Source organism: Equus caballus, chromosome 26 (assembly GCF_041296265.1).
Source record: "Equus caballus isolate H_3958 breed thoroughbred chromosome 26, TB-T2T, whole genome shotgun sequence".
Lineage (NCBI taxonomy): Eukaryota > Metazoa > Chordata > Mammalia > Perissodactyla > Equidae > Equus > Equus caballus.
In genome coordinates, this window is record NC_091709.1 from 20453381 (window position 1) to 20477158 (window position 23778).

At 38.6% G+C, this 23778-nt stretch overlaps 1 protein-coding gene across 3 annotated transcripts in view; it reads left to right on the plus strand.

Moving 5' to 3' along the window:
* The first annotated feature begins 10037 nt into the window (after positions 1 to 10037).
* Positions 10038 to 23778, plus strand: part of ABCC13 (ATP binding cassette subfamily C member 13) — an 82211-nt gene continuing 68470 nt past the window's right edge. For 2 of the 3 annotated variants that reach the window (XM_001498520.6, XM_070252278.1), the window contains exons 1-4: positions 10038 to 10391; positions 16007 to 16068; positions 22339 to 22486; positions 23291 to 23433. In XM_001498520.6, coding sequence (XP_001498570.4) covers positions 10320 to 10391; positions 16007 to 16068; positions 22339 to 22486; positions 23291 to 23433 — 425 coding nt within the window. In that variant the 5' untranslated portion in view covers positions 10038 to 10319. The remainder of the gene's footprint in view (positions 10392 to 16006; positions 16069 to 22338; positions 22487 to 23290; positions 23434 to 23778) is intronic. The other variant, XM_070252279.1, reaches the window with a different exon arrangement.

Here is a 23778-nt window from a genome sequence, read left to right on the forward strand (position 1 = left end):
ATATCTTCTTTGGAGAAATGTCTGTTCATGTCCCCTGCCCATTTTGTAATTGGGTTGTTTGATTTTTTATTGTTGAGTTGTGTGAGTTCTTTGTATATTATGGAGATTAACCCTTTGTCAGCTAAATGACTGTGAATATTTTTTCCCAATTAGTGGGCTGTTATTTTGTTTCAATCCTGTTTTCCCTTGCCTTGAAGAAGCTCTTTAGTCTGATGAAGTCCCATTTGTTTATTCTTTCTATTGTTTCCCTCATGTGAGGGGTTATGGTGTCCAAAAAGATTCTTTTGAAGCTGATGTCAAAGAGTGTACTGCCGATATTCTCTTCTAGAAGACTTATTGTTTCAGGCCTAATCTTTAGGTCTTTGATCCATTTTAAGTTTATTTTAGTGAATGGTGAAAAAGAAAGGTCAATTTTAATTCTTTTACATGTGGCTGTCCAGTTTTCCCAGCACCATTTGTTGAAGAGACTTTCTTTCCTCCATTGTAGGCCCTCAGCTCCTTTGTCAAAGATTAGCTGTCCATAGATGTTTGGTTTTATTTCTGGGCTTTCAATTCTGTTCCATTGATCTGTGCATCTGTTTTTGTACCAGTACCATGCTGTTTTGATTACTGTGGCTTTGTAGTATGTTTTGAAGTCAGGGATTGTGACGCCTGCAACTTTCTTCTTCTTTCTCAGGATTGCTTTAGCAATTTGGGGTCTTTTGTTGCCCCATATGAATTTTAGGATTCTTTGTTCAATTTCTGTAAAGAATGTCATTGGGATTCTGATTGGTATAGCATTGAATCTATAGATCACTTTAGGTAGTATGGACATTTTAACTATGTTTATTCTTCCAATCCATGTGCATGGAATGTCTTTCCATCTCTTTATGTCGTCGTCAACTTCTTTCAAGAAGTTCTTGTAGTTTTCATTGTATAGATCTTTCTCTTCCTTGGTTAAATTTATCTCAAGGTATTTTATTCTTTTTGTTGCGATCGTGAATGGGATTGAGTTCTTGAGATCTTTTTCTGTTAGTTCATTGTTAGCATATAGAAATGCTACTGATTTATGTATGTTGATTTTATACCCTGCAACTTTGCTGTAGTTGTTGATTGTTTCTAACAGTTTTTCTGTGGATTCTTTGGGGTTTTCTATATATAAGATCATGTCGTCTGCAAACAGCAAGAGTTTTACATCTTCGTTGCCTATTTGGATTCCTTTTATTTCTTTTTCCTGCTGAATTGCTCTGGCCAAAATTTCCAGTACTATGTTGATAAGAGTGGTGAAAGTGGGCACCCTTGTCTTGTTCCTGTTCTGAGAGGGATGGGTTTCAGTTTTTGTCCATTGAGTATGATGTTGGCTGTGGGTTTGTCATATATGGCCTTTATTATGTTGAGGTACTTTCCTTCTATACCTATTTTATTGAGGGTTTTTATCATAAATGGATATTGGATCTTGTTGAATGTTTTCTCTGCATCTATTGAGATGATCATGTGGTTTTTGTTTCTCATTTTGTTCATGTAGTGAATCACATTGATTGACTTGCAGATGTTGAACCATCCCTGTGTCCCTGGTATAAATCCCACTTGATCATGGTGTATAATCTTTTTGATGTATTGCTGTATTCGGTTTGCCAAAATTTTGCTGAGGATTTTTGCATCTATGTTCATCAGTGATATTGGCCTGTAGTTTTCCTTCTTTGTGTTGTCCTTGTCAGGTTTGGGGATCAGGGTGATGTTGGCTTCATAGAATGTATTGGAGAGTGCTGCATGTTCCTCTATTTTCTGGAATAGTTTGAGAAGGATAGGTATTAAATCTTCTTTGAATGTTTGGTAGAATTCTCCAGAGAAGCCGTCTGGCCCTGGACTCTTATTTGTGGGGAGGTTTTTATTACTGTTTCTATTTCTTTGCTTGTGATTGGCCTATTCAGATTCTCTATTTCTTCCTGATTCAGTTTGGGTAGGTTGTATGAGTCTAGGAATTTATCCATGTCTTCTAGGTTGTTCAATTTGTTGGCATATAGTTTTTCATAGTATTCTCTTATGATCCTTTGTATTTCTTTGGTATCTGTTGTGATTTCTCCTCTCTTGTTTCTAATTTTATTTATTTGAGACTTCTCTCTCTTTTTTTAGTGAGTCTGGCTAAGGGTTTGTCGATTTTGTTAATTTTTTCGAAGAACCAACTCTTTGTTTCATTCATCCTTTCTACTGTCTTTTTTGTTTCAATGTCATTTATTTCTGCTCTAATTTTTATAACTTCCCAACTTCTACTGACTTTCGGCTTTGTTTGTTCTTCTTTTTCTAATTCCGTTAGGTGTCATTTGAGGTTGTTTATGTAAGATTTTTCTTGCTTATTGAGGTGAGCCTGTATTGCAATGAATTTCCCTCTTAGGACTGCCTTTGCTGCTTCCCAAATAATTTGGTACAGTGTGTTTTCATTTTCATTTGTCTACAGATAATATTTGATTTCTTCTTTAATTTCTTCAATAATCCATTGTTTGTTCAGTAGCATGTTGTTTAGTCTCCACATTTTTGGCCCTTTCCCAGCTTTATTCTTGTAGCTGATTTCTAGTTTCACAGCATTATGATCAGAAAACCTGCTTGATATTATTTCAACCCTCTTGAACTTATTGATACTTGCTTTGTTTCCCAAGATATGGTCTATCCTTGAGAATGTTCTATGCGCGCTTGAGAAGAATGTGTAACCTGCTGTTTTTGGATGAAGTGTCCTATATATATCTATTAAGTCCATCTGATCTAATTTTTCATTTAATTCTATAATTTCCTTGTTGATTTTTTGTCTGGATGATCTGTCCATTGGTGTTAACGGGGTGTTGAGGTCCCCTACTATTATTGTATTGCTGTTGATGTCTCCTTTTAGTTTTGTTAATAGTTTCTTTACAAATTTTGGTGTTCCTGTGTTAGGTGCATATATATTTATAAGTGTTATGTCATCTTGGTGTAGAGTCACTTTTATCATTATATACTTCCCCTCTTTGTCTTTCTTTATCTGTTTTGCTTTGAAGTCTACTTTGTCTGATATAAATATGGGAACACCTGCTTTCTTTTGTTCATTATTAGCTTGGAGTATTGTCTTCCATCCCTTCACTTTGAGTCTGTGTTTGTCTTTGGGGCTGAGCTGTGTTTCCTGGAGGCAGCATATTGTTGGATCTTGTTCTTTGATCCATCCTGCCACTCTGTGCCTTTTGATTGGAGAGTTCAATCCATTCATGTTTAGAGTGATTATTGAAACTTGGGGGGCCTACTGTTGCCATTTTATTTGTTTTCTGGTTCTTTTGCATTTTGTCCTGATGGAGAGCTGTTACTTTGTGTTATTGTCCTTCTGCTTATCTCCTTTGTTCTGGATTTTGTAGCCCCTTTCCTTTTTTTGACTTTTCAGGAATGAGGTTCTTCCTGAGCATTTCTTGAAGAGGAGGTTTTGTGGTGATGAACTCCCTTAACTTTTGTTTATCTGGGAAAGTTTTATTTCTCCACCATATTTGAAGGATATTTTCGCTGGGTAGAGTATTCTTGGCTTCAGGTTTTTGTCCTTCAGAGTTTTGAATATTTCCTTCCAATCTCTTCTAGCCTGTAATGTCTCTCCTGAGAAATCTGCTGGTAGCCTTATAGTGTTTCCTTTGTAAGTTATTTTCTTCTGCCTGGCTGCCCTTAGTATTTTCTCTTTGTCATTGACGTTTGCTAGTTTCACTACTATATTCCTTGAGGTTGGTCTTCTTGTGTTAATAAAGTTTGGAGATCTATTGGCTTCTGTCACATGAAGGTCCATCTCTCTTCCCAAGTTTGGAAAGTTCTCAGCTATTATTTCTTTGAGCAGGCCTTCTGCCCCCTTCTCCTTCTCTTCTCCCTCTGGTATACCTATAATCCTTATGTTGCATCTCCTAATTGAGTTGGATAATTCTCGGAGAGTTTCTTCATTTCTTTTTAGTCTTAGTTCTCTCTCCTCCTCTGTCTGCAGCATTTCTATATTCCTATCCTCCAAATTGCTAATTCTGTCCTCCATATTATCGACCCTACTGTTCAGAGAGTCCAGATTTTTCTTAATCTCCTCCATTGTGTTCTTCATCTCCAGTATTTCTCATTGGTTCTTCTTTATAGTGTCAAGCTCTTTTGTGACATAGCTCCTGAACTCATTGAGTTGTCTATCTGAATTCTCTTTTAACTCATTGAGTTTTATAATAATGGCAGTTTTGAAATCATCTTCATTTAGGTTATAGATTTCATTGTCTTTCGGATTGTTTTCTGGGTGCTTATCATTTTCCTTCTGTTCTGGAGATTTAATATATTTTTTCATACTGCTTGATGGTGTGGATTTGTGCCTCTGCATAGAGATAGAGTTTAGTTGCTGCTTCCACTTGTTGTGACTGGTGTGGGGAGGGGGGCAGCTGTTTAGACTGCACCAACCAGGAACCCTGTCAGCTGTTACTGACTGGACCTGGACCCCTCCTTGTAGTCACAGTAGTCCTGTGGGTCCCTCATCGGTTGTGGGGGCAATCGCAAGGGGACCTCAGGCTGCTGGTGCCTACTGTTGCAGCTCACTTACACGCGCTCCCTTCTTGTGGTCTGCAGCGGTATTGTGGGCTTTCCCAGCAGCCAGAAGCAGGATCACCTATAATCGCCACTTTGTCCCTAACAGAGCTCACAAGATCACACTTGTCCACTATAGGTCCCAGCAGAGCTATGGGTATCTTCTGCAGACTGTCATTAGCCCACCTAACTGTGCTACTTTTGCCCCAGGGCCTTCCTGCCTTGCGATTGCCAGTCAGGACCTCTCCACTAGTGCTGAGCAGAGGCTTTCGCTGAGGCTGTTGTAGGAATCTGGAGTTCCCCCCTGGCTGCATAGCCATTTCACCGGAGCTCCACTCTGCCCCACTCCACTCTCATGGGATCTCTGGGAGCCCTTTGCCTCGTCTGGGACATGGCCAGAGTCCGTGGGCCTGGCGGTGGCTTGTAAGCTGCTGCCTTGTGGGGAATTCTGCTCTGGGGAGCTTCCTGGTGTTCCGAATGCTGGGCGGGGCCTCCCTGCTAATGGCGAGCAGAGGCTTTCCCTGCTGGAGAGGTGCAGGACCCTGGAGCCTCCCCCTGGGCTGCAGAGCTGGGTTCTGGAGCTCCAACCGTGTCCCCAAGCACATCTACAGGAAGTCCAGGCACCCCCTGCACTGACCCGTGCACCGGAGACTGTGAGCCCAGTAGCAGCTTGCGGTCTGGTGCCGTGCCAGGGAATCCACCCACCGGGAGCTTCCCTTTCTTCTGGATTCTGGGTGGGGCCTCCCTGCTAATGGCGAGTGGAGGCCTTCCCTGTCGGTGGGTGCGGGACCCTGGGGATTCCCCCTGGGCTTACGTGTAATCGCAGGGGGCTTGGGTAGGGCTGTTGTCACCTGTTTCCACCATCACTCTGCTGGTGAGTGCACACTCCCGCCCTTGGTGTGTGGCAATGCTATGGGGGAGTCCGCTGGAAGAGAGCCTTCTGCAGGAACTAGGCTGTCTGGGGGTCGGGGGTCGGGGGTCAGAGAGTTTTCACCTATTTCCACCTCCTCCCTGGGGGAAGTCCGTCCGCCTTCCGTTGTATAGTAGCACGAGACTCTTAGGCATCTTGAGATGCTATCTGGATATCCTTTGTTAATCAGTAAATGTCCAATTACTTGTGGATTCGACGGGGGAGAGACAAAGAAGACCGCTCACTCTGCCATCTTGGTCCTGCCGCCAATATCTAGTCTTTTTACTTGTCTTTCTCACTATGTTGCTATTTGCACCATTGGTGCAAAAGCAATGATGGGTAAAGCTATTGGTTCCTTAGAATGAATGAATGCAGTGACACCAAGTACTGATAGTCACGTCACTGTATTCTTTACCATTGTGCATACACAGTAAATTAAAATGTTTCTGTGTGTTTGTGTGTGTACTGATATTATTAAATCTTGACCCTGAGTATGTCTTTTTAATATTTTGTGTGATGAAATGGGAAGTACACGCAAAGCATTTTTGCTTCATGACAAAGTATAATAGTCACCTTGGGGAAAAACACTTGTCTAAATGTTTGAGTTGCAAGCTGAATTATCCACTATTGCATGGAACACTGCTTTTACACGAAAGAATGACTGAAGAAAAACTATCATTATTCAGACTTGGATATCTGTCAGACATTTGCTCAAGAGTAAGTAAAGTGATTTTGTCATTTCAAGGAATACAACTGACAGTGTTTATTGCCAATGAAAAATTCAAGCTTTTTAGAGAAAATTGTATTTTTAGAATACTAGGATCTACCACCATGAGCTTCACAGCTGCTTAACACTTAAAGAATTTTCTGATGAAATTGGTGGTGATATCAATAAATATGTTTTTTATGTTAAATAATGATATGTATCAACATTTGGAAAATACTCATAACTCAGAGAAGGCATACATTCCAAGTAACCAATTCATGAGTTTACAAAATCATTCAACGAAAAAAGATTCATTCAAAATGCAAGGTAGCCCAATGACTTTTAATGCAACAAAGTACAAAAGGTTTACTGGTATGGTTTCAGGTTCCACATTGGAACTAACTTTCAAGAAATTAGCAGAACTTTGGGGTTAGGTCAAATAAAACTATCTAGAATTACCTGAAAAGTAGCAAATTAATCCACCTTTTCCAACTACATATGTGTGTGAAGCTGATTTTCTTCATCTACCTCAATGAAAACCGTATATTGTAACAGATGGAATGGAGAAGCAGGTTTAAGAATCCAGCTGTGTTCTACCAAGCCAGACATTAAAATGTAAAATAATGCCAATCGTCTCAAAGAAAATTTTGTCCTCTAAGTTTAGCTATTTTTCTTAAATAATCTAGCATTTATGAAAACTTAATGGGTTTATTATTGTTATTTTTCAATAATAAGAATTTTAAAATAAAAATTTTAATTTCTAATGTGGTAAATATCAATAGAGCTACTCGACATAAACAAAAGTTATTTGGGTACTCAGTAACTTTGAAGGACGTAAAGGAATCCTGAGTCCAAAAGAATGAGAAGGCTTGATCAAAGAGAAATGCACACCTCAGTCCTTGAAGAGAGAGATTTCTCACAGCACTATGTGACCAGGTAAGTAATACGCATCAGCGTAATTTATGCAATATTTACCACATGCCCTTACTGTTCTAAATGTTTTACTTATTACATGATCGAATCATGTAATCCTTACAACAAACCTGTGAGGAAGGCACTACTCTTCTATTTTATAGATGGGAAAGTGAGCTCTGAGATGTTAATGACTGGCTGGTAAATAATGGTGCCAGATTTAAACCCGAAGTGTTACCTTAGGGTCTATGTGCTTAGTCACATTCAAGTTCCTGGAAATTGTGGTCTTTGCATAGAACAAAGCACCGTGCAGCAGTCACCAACAATGGGTGAGTGTTGTGCAACCTTACATGGGTAGATGCTCTACAAATAATGTAAAGTTACAAAACACGGAGGGAGGGAGGGAATTGTGTTGCAATGACTACAGGAAAATACCAATTGTACAAATTTTTAATACACATAAAACAGCACCATATAGTTTTCCAGGATAAAGAAGTATCTTAATAAATGTATACCCACAACCAGAAGGTCCTGCAACTAAGATATACAACTGTGTACGGGGGGGTTTGGGGAGATAAAGCAGGAAATAAATAAATAAATAAATGTATAGAAGTTAGATTGAAAAGATACCTATTTGTTACTCTAGATAAGTGACTTATGGTGGGGAAAAATGGACTGGAAAATAAATCAATGGGAAAACATAAATAAAATAAAGTAAGAATGGTCCTTCACAAAATGATGATAGTATGCCATGAATTGAATAGTATTGTTAATTCAATTTTTAATACCAAGGTTAACAAGAACAATGAAAATAGCATCTATTCCATCCCCCACCCCCGTAAAGATACAGCCTGAAATCATCTCAAAGAAAAGAATTTTCCCCTCTCTGCCATGGTGACAACCCTACGTCCAGATAACTATGGGAAACAGGCAGCTCGCTCTTTCAGCCTTACTTCTCATCAGACTCATAGAGTCTGACCTCGATCTATGAGGCTCTTCTCAGCAAGAAAGGGTGAGCTGCAGAAGCTGCAGGCTTGTAAAGCAGAACAGAATCCATGGATACATATAAACCCTCACAATGAATCTTTCCAGCAACCTAAAAAATTGAATATTGCAACATAAAATATGCTCCACGCATCACTAAATCCATAAGCCCTTTTATTCTACTTCGCCATGATTTTCTTTTTCCTGGAAAAGGAAATGTTTATTTCATATTTCAGCTAGCATGAGAATTCAGTGAGTCAGAAAGCTAACTTTGTGATAAGGTTTTGCTTATGTCAAGGTCATTTTACTTTATATCTTCCTTTCCCTAGGCAAATCTGAACATTTCACTGAGTTTTCCTCAACTAAGCATTGAAGCAATGAAAACTGTAATTTCTTTCTTTAAAAACCTTCATGCCTTCCCTCCCAGTAGCACAGTCTTATTTTGTACCTCCTTCAGGATGGAGAAACTTCACATTCAAATGTAATTTTGTGGGGCTCCAAGAGATTTTTCCCTCAATCCCTTTGGGTGGGGGCACCATCACTCCAATTTCCCAACACTAGAGAGTCAGCCCTCTCTAACTCTTACTCAGTTGCCTTCATGATTCCTCTCTCCTCCCACCAGTCGAGGAGCTGGGTGTCTTTTTAGAACTGAGTATTTGTAGAAATCTGCCTGCTTCCAGTTGCTAGAACCAACCTTTCCTGAGGGGATTGATTCCAAGAGGAGGAAGGAAGGCAAAGGTTGAGTTTAGAGCCTGAGCTATTTTTAGGCCTTTCTTCTTCCTGGCTTCCTCCTCTATGCCATAGGTTCAAACTTCCTTCTTTCCTTGTAACTATATCTGAAAAACCAAGGACTATGTCTACAAGAAGACCTAGCCTTTTCTTCATGGAATCCAGAGTGACTAGTTTAAAAGTGCAGATGGGGAGAGGGCCCCTCAGGCTGAGGCTGCTGAATAGGACATGGTCCCCAAACTGGTATGTGAGCTTGAGGAAAGTTCTAGAAGACATGAGACAGAGTTTCTAACTCCTGAGCTGTGACCTCAATTCTTCAAAGATACATTTTAAAGTGAAATCCACAACTTCCTCTTTGCATAGGGCCAGACAAATATGGTTTAAAGGGAGGAAGCAAGCCAAATAAATTGTGTTCTATATATTTTCCAGTACTTAAATTCCATGAGGTAACATTTGGTCTAATCCTTATGTAGAAGTTGTCTGATTCCTCAGTTTGACCCTTCCTATGGGCAGGCCAAAACTTCCCCAGGTATCATCTTTGAGTTTCTTTCTCCAGCAAGCTGGCCTTCTCTTGTCCTAAATCCTCAATTCTTCCATCTACCACTAACATTAATTTCAAGAAGCAAACAGAATTTTCCTTGGTCTTGAAACTTAACACCCATCCTTGTAAAATTATCACATTGCCTTATCCTTATTCTTGTTATTCAAAATTCCTAAAATTATTCCCTTTTCTGTTGCTTCAGGTTCTAAGTAGATTGAAACAAAATATTTCATCAGACCAATGACACATCTCATGGATCAGCAGGTCTTCAAAGTGACGTTGCGCACACCAGTACTTCTTTCTACAATGTTCACGAGTCACCGATATTTATTAAAAGTCAAAAGGCCATCCTTAATGTTCATATTCCCCTTTATGTGTCATGTATCTCATTTAGTTATTTGCTAATGCTAGTTACTATGAAGTTTTTCATTTATTATATTGCTTTATAGTGAATTTGAAGAGTAAAATTTAGATTCCATATACTGTTAGGGTTTTCTGATACTAAGGGAAGTATTTCATTAGCCTCTGATTTCAAAGCCATTGCAATAAAATTCTGCTCTGTAAAATTATACCGACACCTGTTGTCCTTAGTTTTCTGTAGGAGAGAACTGTAACATTCTGTCCGCAATTATATAAATCTCATCCTAGGGAGGAAAGAGCTTTGTGCGTCTATCATAAAGGGACACAGATTTTCTAACAGAGCAGCCCTGGAAATTGAAGAGTTGAGAACTACTGAGTCAAGCGCAAGCTGCCCCAAAAGGCAGGGATCCTCAGACTCTAAATAAGGTCCCTCCTCTTCTCCGTCCTCCCCTTCCTCCATATCCCTCCTTCCCTCCCCCGCCCGGGGCGCTCGCGGGAAGGGCCAGCTGAGGGCAGGCTGACAGCTGACTCAGTCAGGGCTGAGTGCGCGCGTCGTCCCACCTTCCAGGCGCCGGACAGACAGTTCACTGCTAAGAGAGGTGACAGCCGCGGCACCTCTCTCCGCCTCACTTCTCCTGGCGTCCGCGAGGACCATGTTTTCCATCCTGCGGAGGTGGGGCGCCAGCAGCTCCTATCAGCGGGTCCCCGGGGGGCCCGAGGCGCAGGTAAAGCTCATTGGTCCTGGGGGGAGAGGCGGGGCGGTCTTCTCGCCGCTCTGGGTGGGGAAAGGGAAGCGGGGAGAGCTGACTGTTCGTTCAGACCCTGAACCTTGAACTGATGTCTTAGATCCTTGTTTAATAGTAATCATACACGCACTCGCGCGCGCGCGCGTGCACACACACTAGATCGTGAGAGCTGAGATTAGTCCCCAGGATGGTGTGAAACCTACGCCATCACTCATCGCTGTCTCAGTCAAGGTGGCTCCTGGAGCAGAGAAAGAGGCTTTTTTGTTTGAAGGGATAAGTAACTCCCCCGTAAACAGAAACAAACATTTGAGAAAAGAATGAATGGACCTGACAACCAGTGCTTGAGCCCCTTAAAACCGCAGGAGAGATGCAGGATAAATAATACTCTGTTAACTGACGTGGGATTGGGACACCGAAGTCTGGGGCAAATCCAAAAACTGCAGACACTTAACCGCGCCTCGCTCTGGCCCCCTGCTGTATCACATGCTTCTTCCACACTAGGAGTCACGTGCTAAGGCAGTAGTACAGGGAAATGAGCGCTCAGCTGTGTAGTAGGATCATTTCTCTAACAAAACTTCCATTTGTTTTCCTTCTCATCACTACACAAGACGGGCTTAAAAATAGCTCTGACCATTAGTAGTTCTGTAATTCTAAAAAAGACAAAAAGAAGAATTTCAGAGTCTGGGGACTTTGTTCTAACCATAGGTTTTGTTAGTAACTCCAAGTGTCACATAATACGAAAGCTATTCTTCTGATCACATAAAATGAAACTGTAAATTTCTTTAAAAGTGAGTCAAATTATATGTAATACACTCTTTTAAAAGTCTTTAAAATACAGATGCTGAGTAAGTTCCTGGAAACTGTGAATGAGCTCCATCAAGACAACACACTTTTTTTACTTTGCAGTAGAGAAGGCAGACGTTGTCATGCAAACTGGTTTAACAAGATTAGTGTAACTGCCGAAGTGGCCAACGGCAGTCAATTACAAGCTTTTGGGGAGAGAAATGATAAAACTTAGACAATTTCCTTACTCAAAATTTCAATCAGCTCTTCCTCTAGGATTCCAACAATGTTTATTAGCTTGACTGTTATTCAACCTAGATAGCTTCATGGACCAGGAATCCATTTAGACAGGACTGAAAATATTCTTTTTAACTGCATTTTCTATTTGTTACTTCTATGATGCCAAATTTTAAAAAATTGATGGCTTCAAAGCATATAGAAAAACTTGTATGATGACATTTCATTGCTAAATCTATATTTTTGACATGATAGATCTCAGATAAAAGTCCCCACCTAATTTATAAGCTAAGAACATGACTTTCAGGTTGAGTTTCTTGGGCTGGTGTGGTGACCTGTGAATATAGTGCTTCTAAATATTTTTTGTTGGGAGTGATTATCATCCATCCATTCATTCATTTATTCATCCAAAACATGAGCTAGGCCCTGGCTAAAACTGGAAATACAAAGACAAATCAAATATAGTTTCTGTCCTCCAGAGGAACTAAGTCTAGTAGGACAGAAGCACCTGTCAGCAAATGATAAGACAGTTGGGTACACAGGGGCCGGCTCTGTGGCCGAGTGGTTAAGTTCACGCGTTCCGCTGTGGGGGCCCAAGGTTCGGATCCTGGGCGCGGACATGGCACCGCTCGTCAGGCCACGTTGAGGCGGCGTACCACATCCCACAACTAGAAGGACCCGCAACTAAGATATATAAGATATACAACTGTGTGTGTGGGGGGGCGGTTTGGGGAGATAAAGCAGAAAAAAAAACAAAAAAGATTGGCAACAGTTGTTAGCCCAGGTGCCAGTCTAAAAAAAAAAAGACAGTTGGGTACAGAGGAGGGTAAATTCAGTGAGGGCCCACCTGAAGGAGTCCTTAAATCCCCCCTGAGGAATATGTGGAGATTGCTCTGTTAACACAGAACAAGAATCTGAGCCTTGGAGGCTGGGGTGGGAGGAGAGGAATTGCCCAAGGCAGTAAATCCAGAATAGGACTGAAGCAGGAGGAGGAGTTAGCCTGAAGTGGAGTAGAAGGAAGTGGGCAGGGGAAAGATCTCTCTGAGGAGCAGCAGACAGCATGTAACAGAGTTGAGAGTGTGGAATTATGACTGGAAGATAGAATGAACTAACTGGATTAGATCCAGTCTCTCATACTTTTTTTTTCCTGCCCAAAGCCCCAGTGCATGATTGTATATCCTAGTTGTAAGTCCGTCTAGTTCTTCTGTGTGATCTGCCACCACAGCATGGCAACTGACAGATGAGTGGTGTGATTCTGTGGCCAGGAAACAAACCCAGCCTGCCAAAACGGTGAGAGCACCAAGCTGTAACCATTAGGCCATTAGGCCATTAGGGCTGGCTCTCTCCTATACTTCTTAGCTGGAGGATCTTGGGCAAGTTTCTTAAACTCTAGGTCTTAGTTTCCTCATCTGCAAAATGAAGATGACATGATCGTACTGCAAAGATATGTTATACTTAACGAGGCAATACGCTTCATACAGAATCTGGCAAATAATAAGTGATTAAGAAACATAAGATCTTTTTGATTTCTAAATGTTTTCCCTTCTCCATGACCTTGTACTTTTATTTTCCCATAACTTCCTCCACTATTCTCGGAACTCTCCCCGAATACTCACAAAGGAAGCCCCTGAAGTTAGAGGTTATGAGCTACTGTTAAATGTAGCAGTTACACGAACTGTATCTTCACGAGGCTGCATCTCAAGGTTGATCCCAAGGAAGACTGAGAGCAATACACTTTACTAAATCTTGGCCCCTGGCTATGCTGTAGTCCCATGGTCTAAATACTGCCTGCTCTTCCACCATAATTCAGAAATAACCAGTGAAAATTGCTCTTAAGTTAGCAATGTTAGGATATTTACAGGATGCCTACTATATGCCCAAGATAAGTACAGTATAGAATAAAATGGCTTAGAAAACAAAGGCCTGTAGTGGGCTTCGGGAGACAAGGGAAGTGAGAAACTCATTTGGAGTCAATTAGGTCTGCAGACTAGTAGTACTGTCAGACTGAGAATAGTTACTTTGGAAGGACTGAGAAATGTTTAATGGAGAAGATGGAAGTAAATTAGAATGCTGAAAGATACTCTCAGAATTATCATGTTCTGTTTGTCTGCGTAGTTGTTGCTTTATAGCAATATATAAATAATGAACTCAGCAAGACCTATGCTATGAATTCAGTAATTACTTATTTGCTGAGAAGTTATTTATACATTCTTGGTGCTTGGTAAGGACAAATTACCTTCTCCAGATTTTTTACCTTCCTGCTATTCCTTCTGGGAGATATGACGCTTGGAATTTGCTGTGATAAATGCATGTAAGATGCTTGGCCCACATCTAAGAAGGCTATTTACCAGAGGACTCAAAGGGCCTCATATGAGATGCTTTCACGTGGAAAATGGACAGAGAGGGAATGTTAAGTCAAATCCTGAGTTCTTAGTCTGCCAAAGTAACCCTCTCTAGCAGCTCTGCAAGACTTAGGCCCTGAAAACACCATTTTTATTTAGCTCTCGATTCTCTGGGTCAGCTGGATCATGTTCTGCTCTGGGTCAGCTTGGCCTATCTCTGTTGAGTTCTCTTAAACATCTACAATCAGCTGGAGAGTTGGCTGGTGGCTGGATAATCTAGGACTGATTTACTCATACGTCTGGCAGTTTTCAAGCTGTTGCCAGGATGATGCACTGTCGGATGAGCACTGTAGTTCTCTTCCTTGTGGTCTGTTATCCTCCAGGAGGCTAGCTCAGGCTCAGACATATCGTGTCCTCAGGGTTCCAAGCATAACAAGCCTCTTGAAGCTTAGAATCCAAGCTCTCTCAAAGTCACTCCTGTTGCATTCTCACTCTCTCCATCAAAACAAGGAACAACACCAGCCCAGATTCAAGGGGTGGAAAATAGACTCTACTTTCTGATGGAAAAAGCTGCAACGAACTTGTAGCCATTTGCAGTCTGCCACAGAAATATATGTATTTACCATGTAAATAAGATCCTTTCATTGGTGACAAATCATCAGATTGGCAACTTCCTGTGAAATTTGAATGTATGTAATAAAATGTGTCCTCCAAATTAATTAGAGAGTTTTCAGAACATTTTCCCCAATAACTTGTGCACTTGTTTTCCAAATAATATGTTTGGTAACAATGGTGATGATGATATCATAGTTCACGTGTTTGAGTGGTTAGTTTGAGCCAATGATGTAATAAATGTGTTACATTTGTGATTGCATTTACTTCCTGCAATAGCATATAAGGAAAACACCATTTTGGTAAATTATATGTATCTTCAATGATTTATAGTATATCATCTTCTTTAACTCAAAGAACGGATCTGGGGTCATGTTTTCTCCTCTATACTTAGGCCATTTTACTACACAGGATGGAATTTTGTTTCACTCATTCCTTCTACGATCAGAATTTTTAAAAATGTGGTAAACACTTTTTAAGTTTGAATATGAAATCAGAACTGGGTTAGAGAAGATCAATGCAAAAGTTGTTCCATGTGGGACAATTGCTAAGAATGCAATTTAACATGATAATCAGTTTTCTTTTTCTTTTTTTCTTTTTTTTTAAAGATTGGCACCTGAGCTAACAACTGTTGCCAATTTTCTTTTCCTCTTTCTTTTTTTTTGCTTTCTGATTTTTCTCCCCAAATCCCCCCAGTACATAGTTGTATATTTTAGTTGTGGGTCCTTCTAGTTGTGGCATGTGGGACGCCACCTCAGTGTGGCCTGATGAGCGGTGCCATGTCAGCGCCCGGAATCCGAACCAGTGGAACCCTGGGCCACCGAAGTGCGAACTTAACCACGTGGCCACGGGGCTGGCCCCCATCAGTTTTCTTTGTAAAATGCAAAGAGATTAATACTGATTCTAAAAATGTAAAATGATTGCTTCTGAGGCCTTCCCTTTTTAAACTCCTCTTCTTTTGGTTGAACTGACCAGGTCAATGGGAAGAATTTTATGGAAATGTTATAACCTCCCCAAATAATATGTAATTGTGATAAATATGTAATTTATATATTTATACAAAAATGTGTAATTAAACACTTATACAGAAGTAAGAAAACCAAATATCTATTATAGTCTCTTAGTTTTCTATTTTTCAGAAAATAGACAAACTATATTTAACAACTAAAATATTTATACATATATATAAGTATAAGCTAAATTATGTATGTATAAATACATGCATATATATTGTCATATAATTGTATTAATTTGGTAAACAACCATTATGTGCTAATAAATTCAAGGAACTATACTATATATATAATATATATATTATACATAATATAAAGAGAGAGAGGGGGATTTTACAAATGATTTTCCTTTTCTACATGGTTTTTTGCTATGTAAACAGAGTCAGAATGTTGGGAGAAATCTTAAAATTTCTCTAGTCCAACCACTATCTAAGAATATCTTAACTGTATTCTTTAAGGATTATGATATCCACAGAGCTATAACTTAGTAGAATAATTATTCTAAAAATATGTTTCATGTTTACTTTTCCACCTGCTGACAAAGATATTTCAAATGTAAATTAAAGGCATTTCTTCATACACCACTTGTTATATTTTTTCTTTTCAGAAGTGCAGTCCGGAGAAAAGTGCCTCGTTCTTCAGTAAGATGACATATTCCTGGTTTAGCAGGTAGGAATTTTACTAATTTGTCTGTAGCGTACCAGCCTGAGGAAGATTCCAAGGGAAATGACATTTACATGTTTCATCTTTAATCTAAGTATGAATATTTTTACAAAGGGACTTTGTAAAGATTTTTCTCATATTATTTGTTACAGAAGAGTCAGAAGTAATAGCATACTATATAGTTGCACAGATGAGACTACTAAGCTCCATATCATATGGCTGTCCCTTTAAAGGATTTGTATCCCTGTTAGCACTAGGGAGGGGCAGAGGGATGATTATTTTTTTTTAGCATCAAGTATCTGCTACCCACTTTCTATATATCACTGTATTTCATTTCCCCCCCCCCCCCCAAGCCCTATGAGACAGGCATTATAGGTGAGAAAATTGAGGCTCAGGCAGAGGGAGTAACCTGTCCATTGACACCCAGGTAGGAACACACCAACTTGGGGTTAGAAGTGAGTTTCTTTTGAGTCCACGTTTCTCCCTTTTTTCCCCTTTGTAATTCTACTCTTTACTAGGAATGCTTCCATATATACTTATATACACTGCTATTAAAACACACACAGACACACAAGCATTTTTATAAGATGTATAATGTTGTGTATCTCACAGAATAACTCACACATAAGATGGGCTTTGATACAGGAATTAAATCATATTAAATGAGAAGATTTGATTTTTTCTAATTTTATAAATTCAGAAGCTTTCTTTAAAAATGTGTTTCTTTTCCCCATAACAGAAAGTTTCCAATAATATGAAACTAAATTTATCATTTTAATTTATCATCTTAAATTTATGCCCCTTACTCTATAGTTGGTAGAAACAAAATTGCCCAATTTGATCTATAGATATGTTCTCAAGAGTATATGAATCCTTAAAAAAAAAAATGGTTGATTACATACGAGGTGCCCTGCGTTATGCTAACCTTTAAAAATATAGAGATAAATGAGCTAGTTCCTACCTTCTAGGAATTCGTGGTAGAATTAGAAAGATTAATACACTATCAATTACCCAAAAAGGCAGAAGGCAATATAAGGATGATAGACAAACACAGTTTTCAGGAGAATCACCTAAACAAGTTTTCTCAAGTAATTAATGTTTTCATGCAACATTTAAAGATGTTCAGGAGTGAGTCAGGTGGCATTCTGAGTTGAGCAAATACCGCATGCAAACCACAGAGGCCAGAGAGAACTGACCCTCCCACACGCCGCAGAGTGTTGGTGTGGCAAGAGGTGAAGCCAGAAGGGCAGATCTTGAAGCGTTCTCTAGGATAACCTGAAGGGAAGGAGAAACCCCTGAAGACTGTTAAATAGAAAGTGACATCATCATTTTTGCACTTCAGAAAATCTCCTTTGCAATTGTGGGGATACGGTATGGATGAGAGGGAAATGGAGACAGAGAAAGTGGGTAGGAGGCTCATTGGGTATTCTGGGAGAGTTATGGCTACACTCTGAACTATGGTAATGATGAAGATGATGAAGAGAAATGAGCATATTCAAGAGCTGTATAAGAGAGAGAGTCGATTAGATAAGGAAGTTGAGGACCTGGGAAAGGTGTAGAATAAATCTCAGTTTGTGGCTCTGATAACTGTGAGGTTCAGGTGTGGTGAAAAATTATTTGCGTTCACTTTGGGGTAGCTTCAATTGAGATGCCTGTAACTCATCACCGTGAAGAATCATGTGTTTGGATATGTAGATCTCAGGGTTCGGATAAACCTTTGGCCTATGGATATGGATTTGGGAGTCATTGACTGTAGGTCAGAGGTTGAAGACGTGAGTACGAATGAGATCAGCCAGAGCAAGTCTTTTGAATAGGACGAATCAGTGGAACATTGGGAAGCCTCAATATTTAAACAGTGAGAAGTGGTGAGTCCGCAAGGGAATCCAAGTCAAGGCATTCAGAATGTATGAGAAAAACCAAGCAAAGAGTATGATTGAAAGCTAAGGAAATTGTCAGAAAAGGAGAAAAATAAAGTGGTCAACAGGGCCAAATCCTGAAAAGGGGTAAATTAAAATAAGAACTGAGTATTCTCCATTGAATTTGGCAATATAAAGATCATTGGTGATTTTTATGAAAGCAGTTAAGGAGAAAACTGATATACATGGTGAGCAAATAATTAGGCAGAAGAGGTTAATTATGATAAGAATTCCAAGTTACACAAATCTAGGAATCACTTAAAAAGGATAGCAAAAATTTTACACTAATCTGCTACATTAAGTTACACACTAGAAAAAAGAAAGTTTAAATAGATTTTATGTAAATATGGGCTATTTATAGTTAATGATTTTGATGTTTTTAAATTCATGTATGTATAGGTATGTTTTCCAAACCTGAATCCTGTTTCATCCGTGAGCTGAGAGAAAGTGTGATATGTACTCTGACTTTAAAAATTTCACTGTCGTTTCTAAGTCATAGGATATCATAGAATTTAAATAATGCAAATAAAATTAATTTTAAGTAAATTTACTTTTAAAACTTTAATTATCAAACTATAAAAGCTGTATGCATTTATATTAAATATTATAAACACCATTTTAGAAGGCCTAAAGTAAGGAGCTGAAATTGAATTCAATAAGCAAGATAAGGCATAGCAAATTTTAAAGTATGGCAGCTCCATATCTTGAAGTCTATATCTTATATCAATCAAACAAACCAATAAGCTATACTTGTTGAATATCACGTTTATTTTCTGTTTAACTTTAACATCTAAGAACTAGATAGGAAATATTTTCATAACATGCTAATGTCTGGAGCTGGCATTGACTTGAGTCTAATTTGATTTCTTATCTGGTGGTTAAACAATTGCAGATGCAGCATGGCTATTGTTTAAGAGACTGTCACTGTGGAGACAGTGGTTCATTGTATTCTCAGATCTGTTTTTTCAGTTACAGAATTAAGTCAGAAATTATTTCCTAGGCCAAATTCAAGCTCCCATAATTATATGAATAATTCAATTAAAATGTGCTCAGATGATACAAATAATTAGGAAATTATATGCTTATGAGCCTTAATTCCTAAGGCGGTAGCTGTCTAGATTGTTTTGATGATCGAATAATTACAAAGCCTTTATCAGCAAATATAATCTGTCATCAGTGTGTAATAATCATGGTCATAGAATAATCCCCTTGACATACATGGAAAAATCTAGTTAGAGTTTTTGTAGGTCACAGTTGAACCATTATTTTAACCAGGGATACACTATTCAATCTGCCTTACCTTTTCCTCACATATTAATAAAAATTGTACATTACCTGACTTTGTCCTATCCTATGAGTTTTAGACAGATTGACTTCTTGCCTTTTCTCTTAACACAATCACCCCTGACCAGAAATGTTTAAAAAGGTGATTAATATTAATCAAATTGATAATGCTACTGTATATCCATACTTTCCAAGTATTCAGATATTACTCATCTATAAAACTTCCATTTCATCTCATCTTCCTAGCCAACTGCCAATGTTCTGCTCCTCCTAAATTAGTTAGATGAGATACTTACGCACACTTGTTCGTGTTAAATATACTCAAAATTCTCTCTGAGATGAAATTGAAAACAGAGTGGAAACAGTACACTTAAAGGCATTGTCTGCCTTTGGTTAAGTTAGCACTGGTTTGTGTCCCATTTAAAAGTCTGTGACCAGTCTCCGGAGTTCCTGGCATGTTTAACCACCTGCGAAAATGGGAAATTAATACTGCTCTGCCTCTAGAGAGTTGTGAGGATCAAATTAAGTGAATCTTCTTTGAAAAATAATATCAATCTGAAAAATACAAGATGCGTGTATGAACCTCATTATTGCTTTAGGAATAAAGTCCTCTAATTTATGGGACCTGGTGCGTTCTATATTTCATTGATTGGGAGGGTCAACTGTTGATCCTAATTCCTTCCCCAAAAGCTGCCTCAACATTTGTTTTAAAGAAGCTTCCCCTTTTCCTAGACTCTTATATGTGAAAGGGAGACCAGCTCCTGTGATGAGAGTATTTAAATCTACCAGAAGACAGCAAAAGGGGCGGAGAGAGCACACCTGGGAAAAAGGAAGTCACAGTAATTAAACAACCCAGCCGTGTGCATCACTCTCAATTCAGCTTAAGTGTCACTTTCAGATGCCGCATTATTTGGAGACTCAGCAGGAAAGCCAGGGGTCACTAATCCCCATGAACCAAAACCACTGAGTTTTGCACAGTTCCAACTCAAAATGCTGAGGCAGTAAATGTTATCAAAAATGCTTTTGTGAAAATCAATGCAATCTTATTTTGAAAATGAATATTTATTTTATGGAATGAAATGGAAGGACTTAATATGACATAAAAGTAGTTTATTGCTTAATATGTTTTTAAAAGTGCACTACAGGAAAATGTCCAGCATATTTTAGCCAACAGAAACGGGATTACTGAAGGTCCTTGCTTATTGTGTTTAAGCCTTTTTGTTAAATGTGAATTGTGATATGATGCTAGGTTGTATAATAAAAGTAAAATTGAATCCAGTACAGACTCCAGTTACCACAGGATTTAAATCCATCTCAGGGTCAATCAACTGAGATTCTTCAGTAACAATGACAATGGAAGCGGTCCCAGTTTGGAGTGGTGGAATACTTTGGTTTGGTCTCTTGGACTGATGTACTTTATAATGGAAAGAACTGAAGCTACAGAGTCAGAACGTGGATTTAATTTCTTACTGAACAAGTCATGTCACCAAGCTCATAAACTGAGTGTATGAACTACATCACTTAGGACTATGTTTGACTTCAAGTAACAGAATTGCCAAATAATAATAGCTTAAACAAGTAGGTGTTTATTTTCTTATTGTTGTGAAGAAGACTGGGAATAGATCCACAAACTACCTCAGAAATGTTCTAAAGGGTCCAGGCTTTTTCTGTCTTTCCACTTCCTATCTTTATTGTTTGTCTTTCCACCTATGCTGGCAAAGATGTCTTCTCTCAGAGCATTATGTCTTCAGTACAGGCAGGAAAGAGGAAGGGAAGGAAAAGGGAGGCAAAATGTTTTTTCCTTTTGATGTTTTGTGCCTTCTTTTCTTTCTTTTTTTTTTTTTTTGCTGAGGAAGATTCACACTGAGCTAACATCTGTTACTAATCCTTCTATTTTCACTTGAGTAAGAGTGGTCCTGAGCTGACATCTGTGCCAGTCTTCCTCTATTTTGTATGTGGGTCACCGCCACAGCATTGGTGCTGACAAGTGGTTTAGGTCCAAGCCTGGGAACCGAACCCATGCCACTGAAGCAGAGTGCACCAAACTTAACCATTAGGCCACAAGGCCAGCCCCTGCTTTGTGCCTTCTTTTGAAAAAGAAAGTTCTCTTCAGCAGATTTCTTTTAGATATCCTTAGCCGTAACTGAGTTTATTATTAATGCCAAGCAAAAGATAATGAGATTAGCAGGACTGGGTTTAGGCCAATCATAATTCATAACTCTGTGGCTCCAATAAGGAGTTGCCCTGAGTTTAAGAGATTTTCAACTGAATAAATATCAGACTCCTGTTCGGAGGAAGATGATGGGGCAGAGGATGACTATAAGGTAAGTATAATTCATTGTCTGCCACAGATGCCTTTGTGGTATAACTAGACCATGCATCTTAGTTTGCCTGGGATAGTCCCAGTTTGGATGCCTTGTTCTTGCATAACTATTCATAATGTCCCCTGGGGCGAGCTCTTTGAATGGAAGAGAGTAGCAGCACCCACAGACTGGCAGTAACTTGCCATGCTTCTTAAGCCATCAGCTTGGAGATGGCGCTGTCACATCACCTCATATTCTATTGGTCAAAGTAGGTGATTTGGCCATAGCCAAAGTTTACGGGGCAGAGACAGTTGGACAATCCACATCTAGTTGGACGGTCTGTAAAGTCAAGTGGCAAAGGGTATATAAAGTTCCAGTGGAATAGGAGAAGTTGCAGATGCAGAGGTTGCATCCATTTCTCCTCTGAAACAAGCCTAAAAAGCAAATATGGGTTTTGAGGTGAATACTTTACTGTGAAAGCTAGCTATTTAAATTTCAGTAAGGGAGATAGGGTAGGTGGGTGCCTCAAATATGAGATGAGGGTTTCACTACATGATTAGATGTCTAAAGAGCCCTTCTAAAAGCTACAAATGATTATTGCACTTTATTGAACCCCAGGATGAAGTTGTATGATTTTTCAAAATACAGTCTAGTCATTGTGCCCTAATCAATACAATAATTTATAAATCAAGGAGTGAAATAAATGCATGCAAAAATTTTCTAACCTGATTATTGGTTTTGTTGAATTGTTTATTTTACTCTTTCATTTTTAGAATAATTATCTTAGGCTATAAGAAACCTCTGGAAAGAGAGGATCTTTTTGAACTAAATGAAAGTGATTCCTCCTACGTTATATGTCCCGTCTTTGAAAAACAATGGAGGAAGGAAGTTTTAAGGAATCAAGAGAGGCAAAAAGTAAAGGTAATTATTAAATCCGAAGTACTTAATTACTACCTAAAACTAGATAAACTTGTTCCAAATATGAGATATTATTATCATTAATACATAATATAGAAATATATAAAATATATTTATAATTATATAAATATAAAAATATATTTATAGTATTAATATAATAATGTATAACATGGGAAATGACAACCAATTTTCATAGCACAATTGGTTGTTATTGCAGCTTTCTGTCATCAAGTTATTCAACATCGTTTCCCTTTAATATTCAGGAGCAAATGTATTGATATGTATGTATCTTTGGCTTCCTACCAATATCTTTTACTCAACTGTCATGGCAAAGATGGTTTCTATATCTCAGAGCCTCATGTCTGTTGGTGAAAGTAAATCATATGGTGGCCAAGGCCAAAGTTTATGGGGCAGGGAGAGTAGGTGCTCCACATCTAGCATCATATCTGTACACATATATGTCTTCTTTAGACTTCCCAAAAGAAAATATAATTTGAAAATGAAAACTATATTTATATTAATTAATTATGTTAATAAAACAGTTTCAAAATTCACAAAAGTAATAGAATACAACTCTTTCTTTGCTCATATATACTACATGGTATAAGTAACACCAAGTGATCTGTAGAGATACCATACCAATGATATGGGTCACGTTTTCAAGTTTAACTGAATTTATTCCTCCCTTGTTACATTATTATCTTTGGAGTATATTACTAATTTTATGGTTAGTTTATACATATAGTTCATTTTTACTTGTATTAGTTCTGTCCAATTTTCTCATTTTTATTTTCTTGCATTATATAGGCATCCTTTCATAAAGAGGCACATACCAGGAAACCATCTCTGCTCTGTGCATTGTGGAACACCTTTAAATTTGTCCTCATTCAAGTTGCTTTGTTCAAAGTGCTTGCTGATATTTTATCCTTCACTAGCCCACTCATAATGAAGTAAGTTGTAGTCTTGGTTTTTTTCCTCCCCACAGGTAAACGATAAGTAAGTGTTCCATCATAAAACTTGTACTAAAAAAGAGTATGGAAGGTCCTCATTGCACACAAAATTTAGGATATGGACGTTCTATTAGGGTTGCCTGTGATACAAATGCAAATTATGATAATATAGTCAGTATTTACTGAAGCCAACCATGTACTAAACACTGCTCTAAAGTCTTTATTTTAATCATCTTGTTTGATCTTTACAGCAATCCTATGAGATAGGAAGTATTGTTACAGCCATTATTACAATGCAGCAACAGACAGGGAGGTTTGGTAGTTTGCATAAGTCCACACAGTCAG